This window comes from Microtus ochrogaster, chromosome 18 (assembly GCF_000317375.1).
Source record: "Microtus ochrogaster isolate Prairie Vole_2 chromosome 18, MicOch1.0, whole genome shotgun sequence".
Taxonomy (NCBI): domain Eukaryota; kingdom Metazoa; phylum Chordata; class Mammalia; order Rodentia; family Cricetidae; genus Microtus; species Microtus ochrogaster.
This window is the reverse complement of record NC_022020.1, coordinates 8,747,334-8,760,987: the sequence shown is the minus strand read 5'-3', so window position 1 is coordinate 8,760,987 and position 13,654 is coordinate 8,747,334. Positions and strand designations below refer to the sequence as shown.

General features: G+C 42.5%; 1 protein-coding gene across 1 annotated transcript in view; it reads right to left on the bottom strand.

Annotated features, from left to right (window-relative positions):
* The window catches only part of Taf4b (TATA-box binding protein associated factor 4b), a 117,863-nt gene extending 116,268 nt beyond the window's left edge, over positions 1-1,595 (bottom strand). Inside the window, exon 1 of the mRNA XM_026783653.1 lies at positions 890-1,595. Within this exon, the coding sequence (XP_026639454.1) occupies positions 890-1,232 (343 nt within the window). The 5' untranslated portion in view covers positions 1,233-1,595. The remainder of the gene's footprint in view (positions 1-889) is intronic.
* Positions 1,596-13,654: the final 12,059 nt, after the last annotated feature.

Below are 13,654 nucleotides of genomic sequence, written 5' to 3'. Positions count from 1 at the left end.
CTCTGTACTCCTGGCTGTCCTCGAACTCAGAGATACTCGTGCCTCTGTGCCGCCGGAGTGCTGGGATTAAAGGTGTGCCACCACCGCTCGGCTTATCCGTAGTTCTCTTGACAGTTTTTTATTGCTAACTACCAATATATTCCATTTCCACTTTCTGCTTAGCAAAATTAATGGAAGACGAATTCAAGATATTTTTCAATCAAGGAACACATGACAACACAGTCAGACATTTACAATATGTAAAATATCACAAAGCAAAACAGCCCAACTCAAGTCTCCAGTGGAGAAAAAGCAGCCAAAGACTCATTAACACTCTCACATCGTATCAAATACAACAGTTGCAGGTTTCCGATTTGTCAACCCGGGCACTTGTTCCCTACTAGAAGGACTCTTACACACTAAGATGTAGAAAGCAGCATTTGGTCAGATGCTGTGGCTGCACAAGTAATCCCACCTCTTGGAAGGAGACAACAGGAGTTCAAGGTCATCCTCCCTACACAGGGTGGGAAGGCACAAAGCCAGCCCGGAATAAAAGAGATCCTATCTCAAAGCGTTGGGGGAGGGGGGGGGGAAATCACTTTTGCAGTAAACTTATTCTAACTTGCTTAAATTAAGAAACCCCTTCGCCTTAAGTTTCAAAACCCTTTCTTTTAAAAAGTCATCTTTTTACTGGACCTTTCTCCACAAGAAAATTAACTCCAGCTAGTCCCTACGTCCCCATTGGGGTGCCTGGCAACACCTCCAGGGCAGTCTAGAACCTAGAGGTTGCATGAATGCTAAGCCCAAAGCACCGCCCACACGCAACATCAACCTTAGGAAGTTCCTCGGAGATACAGGGGGGCTGCCCGGTCCCCGAGTCACCTCCGGCGAGCAGAGGTGATAAACATACCTGGAGGCAGCTGCAAATTAGCAGGCAGCTGGATCGTCGTGGTGCCCGGAGTTTTCACGGTGACTATCTGAGGAGCTGGCAGCCGGGGGCTGCCGAGTTTAGGAAGAGCCGTGACAGGAACCACTTTGGTCACTAGCGTCCCCACTGGGGATGGCAGGGGCTGGGGCGCCACGGACTCCACGCAGACACTGCCAGGAGGAGCCTTAGTCACAGGACCCAGGGCCCCCGGGGTGCTCTCCACCCGCGCGGGCAGCGCGGCGGCGGGGGCCATGCTCACGGTCCCCGAGGCGCTCGCGACCACCGGAGCAGCGGCGCCCGGCGGCTCCGTGAGGCCCGCTGGCATGCCCTCGGGGACTCAGCGGCAGCGGCGCTGCCCTTCCCGGAGCTGAGGCGAGGCGAGCCGGGGCAGGCGGCAACGCAGTCGGGCGCAGTCCGGACGCCGCAGCATCGCGGGGCACACGCGCGCTCCTGGCCCGGCTGGCGGCGACCCCGCCGGGCACTCCCTCCGCCAGCGGCGCCCACACGTGCGCGCCTCAGCCCCGGTCCCGCCGCAGAAGCGCCCGGACGGGCAGCTCCCTCGGGCCGTCACTTCAGTTCCCACCCGGGGAGCTTTCACTCAGCGCTTCCCCGCCAAAAATTTCAAAGCCCTACAGACCCGCAGCGTCCAGCAGCGCCCCACACGCGCTCCGCACCGGCCGCGGCGCCGCGCTGCCAGCCATGTTTATATAGCCACGCGGAGCCCGTGCGCACGCGCCCTGGCGGCCCCCGCCGGCCGGGGCTTCCCTGCTATCCGGCCTCCTGATTGGCCGGCGAGAGGACTCGCGCTCGTGACGTCACGAGGGCCGGCTCGGGAGTGGCTCGGACTCTTCCTCCACTGAGAGCGCTGAGGCGCAGGGTCCGGGAAGTTATCACGTGCGGGGTGAGCTGCGGCGGCGGAGCGGCGACCCGGCGTCCCCGCGGGCTGCCCGGGCTGTCGCCTCGGAGCGCCTCCGCCCACCGTCCCCAGGAGCGACGCTTTAGGAGATGAGTGCAGAGAACTGATTCTGCAGAAGGCAGAATTCAGGAACTCAATCCCGCTTTGGGTTTGTCTGGTTCCTGTTTATTCGGCAGCACTGAAAAGCCTTCCAAAATTTTTTCACTCCTGTTGACCTTGTAAAAATCAGAACCGTGTATAATTTTATCGTCTTTAAAAATATATTGCCGGGCGGTGATGACACATGCCTTTAATCCCAGCACTCGGGAGGCAGAGGCAGTAGGATATCTGAGTTCCAGGCCAGCCTGGTCTACAAGAGCTAATTTCAGGACAGTCTTCAAAGCTTCAAAGAAACCCTGTCTTGAAAAACCAAATTTAAAATATATTTGTGAGATATTACTTTAGACTTGAAATACCTAAAACAAACTGGAAAAGAATTTTTATTCCTCCTCACCAGCTTATATGTCTCTGTTAGTGTATTTGCTCCTTTTTTGAATTTTTTGAGTTTTTTGGTTGGTTTTTGTTTTGTATTTTTAGATGGGGCCTCCCTGGTTAGCCTGGTTAGCCTGGGACTCAGCCGCTTGCCTCTGCCTCCCCAGTTCCTCTCCACCCGGAATTGTCTGTTAGACTCTCCCACTGCCTTTGAGAGAGTTCCCAAACTCTTTCCATAAGCATTCTGGCCTTGAAAGTGTGCTGCTCCTTCTGTGCCAGTTCTCTCAATGCTGCCCATTTCCTAGCTTATTTAAATTGTTTATGTGACAAATTCTGGGAAATTGGGACAGGACTTCGGGTTCTTCGTCTACAAATTCCAGCTCTAAGATCCTAAGTGCCTTAGTGAAGCTGCTCACAGTCCCTTAGAGACCTTCTCCAGGACGTAGCCGGGGAAGATGCCGTTACCGCCTACCTGTCACGGGATCGTTTTGTAGTGATTTACACTAACTGTACTGAGGGAAATTTTGCATATATACAGGTGCTTAGCTCAGAGAGGGTTTCCCGCAAATAAAAATGTGGAAATTGTAATGGTATTACAAAATAGGGCCTCTGGGACATGATTAAATCATGAAGCTCTTATTAAAAGATAGCCCACCCCCTACAAAATTAGCAAGTATGTGAGTATTTCTGGTAACATGATTTAAGCGCGCGTGACACAGCACTTCATAACCTACAGATATGCAAATAGTACTTGTTGCAGTAAGGTGTGGGGATGAAAGCCCTGAGAAGATTCAGGCAGAAAGATCCAGAGTTCAAAACCATTTTTGGCTACATACTCTGTCTCAGCAGTCTTGACTACACAGAGGCTCCAGGCCAGTCAGGCCTACATACAAGACACTCTCTTTAAAAAAAAAATTAAATATTAAACATTAAAATAATCAGTGCTGGAGAGATGGCTCTGCGGTAAGCACACCTACTGCTCTTTCAGAGGAACCGAATTCAATTCCCAGCACCCACATCAGATGGCTCTCGGCCACCTGTTACTCCACCTCCAGGGATGTGTGACACCCCGGTTCTCTGTGGACATCTGCACTCATGTACCCACACACAGACACATACATGTAATTAAAAATAATAAAAGAATCAGCCAAGCTTCACAGTGTACACCTTTAACCCAACACTGGAAAGGCAGAGACAAGCAATGGATCTCTGTGAGTTCAAGGCCAACATGGTCTACACAGTAAGTTCCAAGTCAGCCAGGGCTATGTAATGAGACCTGTTAGGTATTTCATAAGACGAGTCTCTCCGCCAACACAAATAATTCCAATCAGACCAAATTAAACCAAATTAAAAGACACCCATGTTTAATGCTATGCTCCCAGGTGAATTCAGGAAAGCATGGAGAGGGAAGAGAGGAAGGAGACCACATGATACCCAGGGACCACTATTCATTCTCTGGGGGGCAGTTTAAGTAGCCTGTGGGGGTGGTCTTGACCTTCCCTAGGGAGGGATTACCATTTGTCAGGCTTTCGTGACCCTTCTTGGGGAGGGGTCTTATTTCAGGAGCCCCCAGGCAAAAAATCTAGACTTTTTGTATAAAGGGGTATTAGGGAGCTGGTGTGATGCCTCAAAATAATAAAACAATAATAATAACCAAACAAAGCACTCATAGGAACTTGAGGTCAGAAGATTGTATCAAGTTTGAGGCCAGCCTGGGCTGTGATGTGGGATTCCCCTCTGTATGCTGTGAATACCATTGGCTAATAAAGAATCTGCAGGGCAGAACAGAGCTACACGGGTGGGAGGGGACAGGACTAAACTGAATGCTGTGAGAAAGAAGGCAGAATCAGAGAGAAGCCACGTAGCCCTGCCAGAGACATACACAGGATGGAATTTTGCCCGGTAAGCCACAGCAACGTGGTTAATCAAAATGGGTTAACTTAAGGTATAAGAGTTGGCCAATAAGAAGCTAGAGCTAATTGGCTAAGCAGTGGTTTAATTAATACAGTTTCTGTGTGGTTATTTTGGGGCTGAGCAGACAGGAATGAAAGGGCTGTAGTTTGAAACCCTGTTTTGTCTGCCAAAATTAAACAAACTCATTAATAAATACTTTGTAACGAGTTCTAAAAGAATTCCTGTGCCTCTCCTAATGTGCATGGTAAGATCAAGATAAAAAGATGACCACCTCAGAAGCCATTCCTTACCAGATAACCAACTCTGTGTTTCTCTTGTATGTCTCAGACTTTAGATATCTGCTGGATAGGTTGTCATGGCAATTACTTAGGTACAGAGGAATGGAATTACCACAGTATGTGTGCAAGTCAGGAGTCAACTGCTTCCTCCCACCAGGTGGGTTCTAGGCAGTGATGACTCAAGTCATCAGGTTTGGTCACAGACACCTTTACTGGCTGAACCATCATACTGGCTTAGGGTAGTATTTTTGTTGCAGCATCCAAAATGACAAAGATAGCAAGTAATCTGTCATTCAGAACTTTTCCTTCTCCATCCCCACTTGTGATCTAGAAGTCTCCACTTTTTCCACTGTCTGTCTCACATGTCCACTCCAGGGAAAACCTCTGTTTGTGCTGGATGTAATAATGAAAGTTTATAAACCCAGGAAATGGAGGCAGGAGGGTGGCCAGCTTTGGCAGTCCATGTCTCAAAACAAACTAAACTCATATGGTGACCCAATTCATTTACAGCTCTCCTCATCCCGCACCCGAAGCATTCTACAATTTTCCTGCTCTCTTACATTGATGCTGACTCCCCAAATGAAGTTCAGGAAATGGACCTTGACAGTACTAAGCAGCTCCTGGGTGCCACTCACTGGAATGCACTTCCTTTTATTTTTATGATTACTTCATTGTAAGGGACTTAACAGGGTAGTTAAAGGCAGAAGCACAGTAGTAGAAAAGAATGTTTGCCTAGGGTGCTTTAGACTCATGGGCTCCTAAAAATCCCTGCTGTTAAAAAGAGAAATTTATACAAACAAAACAAAACACTCTGCCCTAGTGCCTTGGGCATACAAGGTATTTAATGATTACTTGCTAAGAGGATGGACTGAATAGAGACAAGGGACATTCAAGCAAAGCAAAATTAGTGTAAGCTATTTAAAGTTTAGTTCAGTTTATCAAAAGCTGGGTAGATGGGTTAGCCTTGATTTTTCTGGTCCAGCATAGCCACCACACCTGACCTTTTTCTTTTCTATTTCTGAATTCCCACCCCCACTTTCATGAAAGCCTCTGTCTCATTCTGGGCTAGAGAAAAGTCATGCCCACAAAACACTGGCCCTGAATATTTTGTCAACCATGCACTTTTTTGATATTGTATTTTAATTACTGTGCTGGATGGTTTTTTTGTAAGCTTGACATAGACTGGAGTTATCCAAAAGGAAGGAATGTCAATTGAGAAAATGCCTCCAGGGCTGGAGGGATAGCTCAGCAGTTAAGAGCACTGGCTGCTGGTCCAGAAGATGTGGGTTCAAATCCCAGCACTCACATGGCAGCGAACAACTGTCTGTAACTCCTGCTCTAGTTGATCTAAGACCCGCACACAGACATACATGCAGGCAAAACACCAATGTACATAAAATACAACTAAATATATATATACACATATATGTATGTGTATATATATATATATATATATATATATATATATATATATATATATATAGAGAGAGAGAGAGAGAGAGAGAGAGAGAGAGAATGCCTCCACCTGTGATTGGTGGGAAAGGGTCCAGCTCACTCTGGGTGGTTCCATCCCTAGGCTGTAAGTCCTGGGTTATATAAAAAAGCAAGCTGAGCAAACCAAGGAAAGGAATCTAGTAAGTAGCACATTCCATGGCTTCTCCATCAGTTTCTGCCCCCAGGTTCCTGCCCTGCTAGAGCCCCTGGCCTGAATTCCTTTGGTGATGAACAGTGATATGGAAGTTTAAGTCAAATAAACACTTTCCTCCTCAACATGCTTTATGGTCATGGTGTTTCATTGAAGCAGCAATGACCCTAACTAAGGCAACTACAGTCCCTATTTCCATTTACTCCCTCCAGACTCTCCCATGAACCCCTCTCTGCTGTCCTTCAAATTCATATTCCCTTTTTTCATAAGTTGTTATTGCATGCATATACACATTTGTATATACACATATATTCCAAAACATAACATGTGGAGTCCATATAGCGTTACTTGTAGGCTGTCTTCAGTGCTCTTTTGCACTAGACAACCAATTGGTGTGCTTGTCCCTGGGGAGGGACACTCCTCCAGTTCCCAGTTTTACTCAGTTGCCTGAAGTTCGTTGTGTAGACTTGAGGCCTAATGGGCTTTTCCTTGTCCACTTTTTGTCCTAATGTGCATTGCCAACCCCAAATTATCTTTTTATATCTTCAAACGTTATATACTTTACACCTCTTCAGTGAATTTGCTTTCAGAATCTGGTAACAAAAAAAAAGTAACTATAGCTATCATGTCAATTACCTCAGAGACCAAAGAAGGAGATAATATTAACTGAGTAAGCAGGAAGTGCAAACAAGTGGCATGCAAAAAAATGTGAGATGGGACAGAAACATCTGGCTGCCTGGACAGTCACCCAAGGTTCCTCTTCAGTCTACAGGCCTAGCTTACCTGACAGACTTTTCTGTGAAGTAGGATATTCCTCCCTTGTGTTGGCAAAATTCAATAGTCCTTTCTTTTGTGTCCTACTTGTCCAATTTGGACAGCATACAGTCAACAGTTGAGGCAAGAGCACTTTCTTACCCAGTGGCTAACTCTTGCAACAAAGAAAGTAAACTCCATGTGAAGTTTCTTCGATGTTTATCGTCTTCTCCGAATTATGTTGGTGCTGCCAGGAGCACACATCTCTCCTTGTCATTGAAAAAAGAAAAAAAAAGGACCTGTGTTATTAAAACATCTTAAATGCCATATTCTGTAGATCTCTGAAGTGTTTGAAGACTTTCTATTTAAAATATATCTGTTTGACCTTAATAACATACCTAGTATGTTAGATTGTAATGACTAACTACTAACTTGCATTTCTTTATATCATAATTACTTGGTAATAACTTTCAAGGACTAGAAATTTGCCTTACATTGTTAAATGAGCTGTATAGGTACAATACCTTGAACAAGGTAAGATATGTATGTATAGTATGTTGTAACAAAAATAACCTTAAATTTCTATCAATATGCAAAAATCTGTATCAATGTAAAATATTTAAAACTAGCAGTGGCTTTTTCTGGTTTAACAGTAGATTCAATAATCTGTTTTTTTCTCCTATTTCTATATTACCCTTTTTTATTTTTAGAGTAGATTCAATGATTCTTATATCCTATCATATCTATATATTTTGGCCCTTTACAGCTGAGGCATTAGCAAGGTAAGAGTTGGCTGTGGCTTGTTCATTTCTCTCTCAGATCTTTTAGCATTTGCCCCACACATGGCTCCAGGTTTTTCTTATTAGGACCAATTAGAACTTATGCAACAATTGGTGCCCTACATGAGGCAAGTACATCCAAATAAAATCTGAGAGAGCCTGGGAAGGAATTCTAGACACAAAAGAACAGAGTCAAGCACAGCTTCTTGGTAGCAGCATTTTCTCGGGTGGGCTCTGTTTGCTAGAGGCAAGCAGAAGTAAGGCTCCTTTAAGAGAGGCTTTCTGACTCAGCATTAGTGGTAAAAACCATGCAGCTATTTTAAGAAGCCCTGTTACCAAACACTTAAATGGTGTTTATGAGCAGCCCACAGCATGCTTCTTGTTAGTAGCATTGACCTAGAAACTTCACAGAGTTGTAGCAATAAACATGAGTCTCACCAGTACCCCACCCATAAAGGTAGAAACTCAGGAAGTCAAGAGTGGGGTGGAGCCAGCTGGTAAAGCCACCACTTTAATCCTAGTCATTCCACATAGCAGATTAAAGATTCATGTTGTTATAAAAAGATAGAGATATACAATGATGACAGATTCAGATGAAAAATCCTCTAAAAGGTTTACAGTAGATATATATGTGTGTGTGTGTGTTTTATTTATATATGTGTATATACATACATACAAACAGACGTGTGTGTGTGTGTGTGTGTGTGTGTGTGTGTGTGTGTGTTTAGAAGAGAAAAGAAAAAGGATGGAGGAAATCTTTAAAAAAGAAATAGAAGCAAGGCAGTGGTGGTGCATGCCTTTAATCCCAGCACTTGAGAGACAGAGGCAGCCTGATTTCTGTGAGTTCTAGACCTACCTGTCTATAAAGCTAGTTCCAGGGCAGCTAGACTGTTGCACAGAGAAACCTTGTCTTGAAAAACCAAAAAAATAAAAATAAATAAAAATAAAAAACATAGTAACACACAAACAAAGAAAAAAACAAACATACAGATGGAAAATACACAGAGAGTCTGGACACTGTATGTTATTGTGTTGTCTTTGAATTATTTGACTGATGAAGAAGAAGCAACAGTTGCTAAAAGACATTTGATTATAAATGTCACTGGATTAAACTAACCTATATATTTAAAAAAAATACCTTGAGCTCAAATTTTAAGTCAAAAGATGTTACTTTGGGAAAGAGGTTATGCTTTTATTTTCACAGGAAATGAAAGGCTGTGGATTTATTCTGGGTTAAGAAAAATTAGGTTTGATAGAGGAAGACTCCCTAAAATATCTCAGATAGGAGCAGATGGCCCAGATAAGCCAATGTCTCAGAGCTCCTCTGTTGCTGTTTACTCTGATTTCTATATCCAGAACACTTTCAAGGTGACTGGTTGAAGTAATCCAGCCTTACAGAATATTATAGTCAGGGTTTGACAATAATCCTAAATTTTCTCAGGGTCCCCCAAAGATTACCAGAAACTCTTAATGAACAGAAAGTAGCCTAGGAAACTACATTATGGATATTTGTTTAAAGTGTTGGTTAAAGGTAATTATGGATAATGTTCAGGAAAAAAATAAACAAAGGAGATTAGATTCAGGGTTCTTGTTTTGAAAAGAAAAATATTGGGAATGCTGTGGGATAATGCTTTGTACATTGTAAAGATTTGTCACTCATATTGGTTTAATAAAATGCTGATTGACCAGTAGTCAGACAGGAAGTATAAGCAGCACAACCAGTCTAGGAAAACCTTTGAAGAGGAAAAGCAGAGAGTAATTACCAACCAGATCCAGAGGAAGGAAGATGAAAATGCCTTACTGAGAAAAGGTACCAAGCTACATGGTTAAATATAGATAATAATTATGGGTTAATTTAAGTTGTAAGAGCTAGTTAGTAATAAGCCTGAGCAATAGACCAAACAGTTTATAATTAATATAAGCCTGTGGTGTTTATTTGAGACTGAATGGCTGCAAGACCAGGAAGGAGAGAAACTTTTGTCTACAGGTGTGTCTTTCATTAGGCTGAGAAAGTTTTCTTTTATAATTTTATTGAAGATCTGGCCCATGCCATTTATTTGTGATTCTTCTTTCTTATCTGTGCCTATAATTCAAAGGTTTGGCTTTTGTTTTGTTTTTAATTTCCTGTGTCTTCCTTTCCTATGTATTTAAAATTATTTCCTGCTTATCACTTATTTGGTCTAGACTCTATTTCTCTTCAAAACCTGATATTCTGTCTTCTGATTGATTGATCTTATTTGTCAGACTTTCCTTTGAGTTTTCTAGTTAGGCTATTGGTGTTCCAACTCCACATATTTTTCTGCTTGAGTCCACTGCAATGCTTCTGTCTCTTTATTGAACTGTCTTCATCATTTTAATCAACTTGAGTTTTGTGCATGGTTATAGATATGGGTCTATTTTCATTCTTCTACATGTTGATATCCAGTTATGCCAGCACCACTTGTTAAATATGCTCTCTTTTTTCCATTTGATATTTTTTGCTTCTTTATCAAAAATCAGGTGTCCAAAGATGTGTGGATCAATATCTGGGTCTTCTATTTGTTTCCATCCAGTTTTTAAAAATTGTATAATTTGTTTTTTTGATGACCAATTTCTTGAGTTCTTTGTATATTTTGGAGATCAGACCTCTGTCTGATGTGTGGTTGGTGAAGATCTTTTCCCATTTTATAGGCTGTCATTTTGTATTGTTGACCATGTCCTTTGCTTTACAAAAGCTTTTCAGTTTCAAGAGATCCCATTTATTAATTTTTCTCTCAGTGTCTGTTATACTGGGGTTATATTTGATGAGGTTAAAGACTAAATAGTCTTGTTACTTTCCTCTCATTACTTTGCCAAGCTATATCTAATATAATACATATTTTTTTAGGATAGGATAACTATTGAAACATTATCATGTTTTTCTTGCTTGATATTGTTCATGCTGGTTATAACTCTAATTTTAATACTTTATATTTGTTCTTTTTGTACATAGTTTTGTATTAGACTTAGAACTCTCTTATTTAGACAAAATGGGAAGTGCTGTGGGAACTCCAATCAATAGCCTTTTGAATACTGGCACACTTTGGCCATATTGTCATGTACCATATATGTAGACAAAATTAGTATAAGGGCCTTTGGGTGCTGGATTCAGTTCTGGTTCACAGTACATGCAGAGGACTGTGGATCAGACCTCTTTCTGTGAGATTATCCCAAATATTTAAACCTGTGTTATACTTCATTCTGGGCTAGTGTGGAAATTTTTCATACTGCACCAGCACCTTTAACTAGTGACCTCTAGGCTTCTGTAGGGTCCCAAATATATGTTCTGGTCTAATCCCACCACCTTCTTTACTTTAGCCACCATCCAGGCTTCTTCCAGGACCTTCCATACATTTGTCCACCCCCAGAACCCTTTTTGCACTGCCTCTACCATTCTATTGCATATCCAGACTTCTCACATTCTTCTATAGGGCCTGGCCTGGTGAGTGGCTAATCGTGATCTTTTCATATATGCCTTTTTCATAATTTACAAGGTTTTGCCTGGGTCCCACAACCAGTACACAGGTATAGCTTTAGCTTCCAGCCTTCACTGCAGAGGATGTCTGGGCGGGCCAGTGTCCTCCCTACCTATATGTCAAACTACAGGATTCTCTTACATTAGATTCAACCTTTCCAATCTGACTTAACACCCCACATTTCCATCTTAGAACAGGAAGAAAATCCTGTATACCAGTCCAGTCTGCTCTGCCCAGATGACACCATTCTACTCAAGACAGTCCCAACGTGTCCCCACATTTTCTCTTTTCACCTACACTGCTCTATCCATAACAAACTTAAAACTAACAAAGGAAGCCCACATGCTTAGATAATTCCATAGTAATACCACCAATATGAAAGAAAAAGCCAGTATATTCTCCCCCAAACATATCAGTCATATAGAAATATTTGCTTATGAGAATTACCTAGATGTACTTTAGGACAAAGAAATTAAAAAGAACAGTCATCTCTACAGAGAATTCAGGGAGTTGAAAGAAGATAGAAAGAAACAGCTCAGTAACAGCAAGAAGCCAGAGTGATGCTCAAGAAAACTCAAACTTTCGAGACAGGGTTTCTCTGTGGCTTTGGAGCCTGTCCTGGAACTAGCTCTGTAGACCAGGCTGGTCTCAAACTCACAGAGATCCGCCTGCCTCTGCCTCCCTAGTGCTGGGATTAGTTAACATAAATTTTTGACTCATCCTCATGTTTATTCTATCATCCACAGCAGTATGGTACTTTACAACAGGCACTAGATTTATTAAAATTTTTCTGGGGAGATGTATCTCCACAGTGACTGGGAATGACTGGACCATGTTTGACTTGGGGTCCTGTGAGAGGCCGCCAAGGTGTTTCCCAATGGTAACTTGTTGCTTTGTTTGTCCCTTGTTAATCTATATTCATTGGTTCAGTATTGACCTTTGCCATATTTTCTATATAATCCAGAAGGTTCAGACCTTCTATTTTTGTCATCCACAGAGGAAACATTCTTTCTGGGAATGTCTTATCTACAGTCCCTTCTCAGATATCCTATTCAACCACAATTAAAACATTTGACATTTTGATGTCTCCTCATACCTTTGGAAATTGCTTTTCTATTCAAGCCTCAGGATTACATTCAAATGACTCAACAATGACTGTGTGCAGGATCCATTCATACATTGATCCTGATCTGACATTTAAAGGATCAAGTCCTTTTTTGCATTCTAAGTTGTCATTTTCAAACTCCAGAGTTTCAATAAGTATTCATCTAGCTACAACTATATGTACAGGTTTAGTCAACCTATGTAAAAAGTCACTAAAGGATTCTTTGGGGACTTGTATGACCTTAGTATATGATTCAGTTTTTTTTTCCTGATTATTTAATCCTGTCCCAACATTCAAGGCTGCTAAATAGCATAGGGACAAGATTGTTATTTGTAAATAGCTTGAGTCTATGGATCAGTATGACTCTCAATAAGAATTTGATCTTAGGAAGCCTTAAATACTTTTACTCTAGCTTGCTGTTCTAAGGCTTTAGCCTCCTTGTTGTGGGAGCTTCTTCTGCTCCTTCAGCCAATAGCTGCTGAGACACCAGCCCGCTGGGGTGTGGGTCTCTCTCTCTTTAAAAAAGCAGCAACTGCCCTCCTCTTGCTCTCTTGCTTCCAGCTCCTCTTCTGGTGACTAGGTTCCTTTCCTGATTGCGCAGAGGGCTGTTGTCTGGGACAGTGATCTGTAAGATTCCCCTTTAAATAAATAACTATTCTATTAATCATAATTCCGAACCGGTGTGGGATTGTTTATGACTTATGCCTTTGTCTGGCACCCAACGTGGGGCAAGTGCATCCACATAAAGCCTTGGGAAGTAATTCTGGGTAGAAAAGAATAGAGTAAAGCATGGCTTCTTGGTAGCAGCAATTTCTCGGGTCTCCTCTGCTTGCTGGAGACAAGTAAGCACTCTCATCTAAGAGAGGCTTCCTGACTCAGTTTTAGCTGCAAAACCTTGCAGCTCTTTTAAGAAGTCCTGCATGAACACTTAAACAGTGTTTATGTAAAGCTGAATGTATGCTTTTCAGTTTTCAGCCGTAGCAGGAAAAAAGCGGCACCTTTTAAAAATGCCAGTTTTCTGGGCCTTCCTGCCAGGGTAAACTCTGACTCTTTCAGGCAGGCAGTCAGACTGTTTGTGGTCTGTGAGCAGAATGCTGCAGCTTGATTGCTGGCAAGGACCTTGAAACGCCAGAGAGTTGTGGTGATAAACATGGCTACAGTCAGTACCTCTGCCATGAGGCTGGAAAACTAAGGAATGGGCTGGATACAGCCATCAAAGCCATGGCTTTAGTACTACCGATATTGCTTGGTAAATTAAAGACTCGTGTGGTCACAAAAAGAGAGATATACAGTAAAAGAACGATTCAAAGTCGAAGAAAACCTCTAAGTGGTTTACAGTGTGTTAAAAAATATATGTAAGCTAAAGATTAAAGTTCTTTTTTTTTTTTTTTT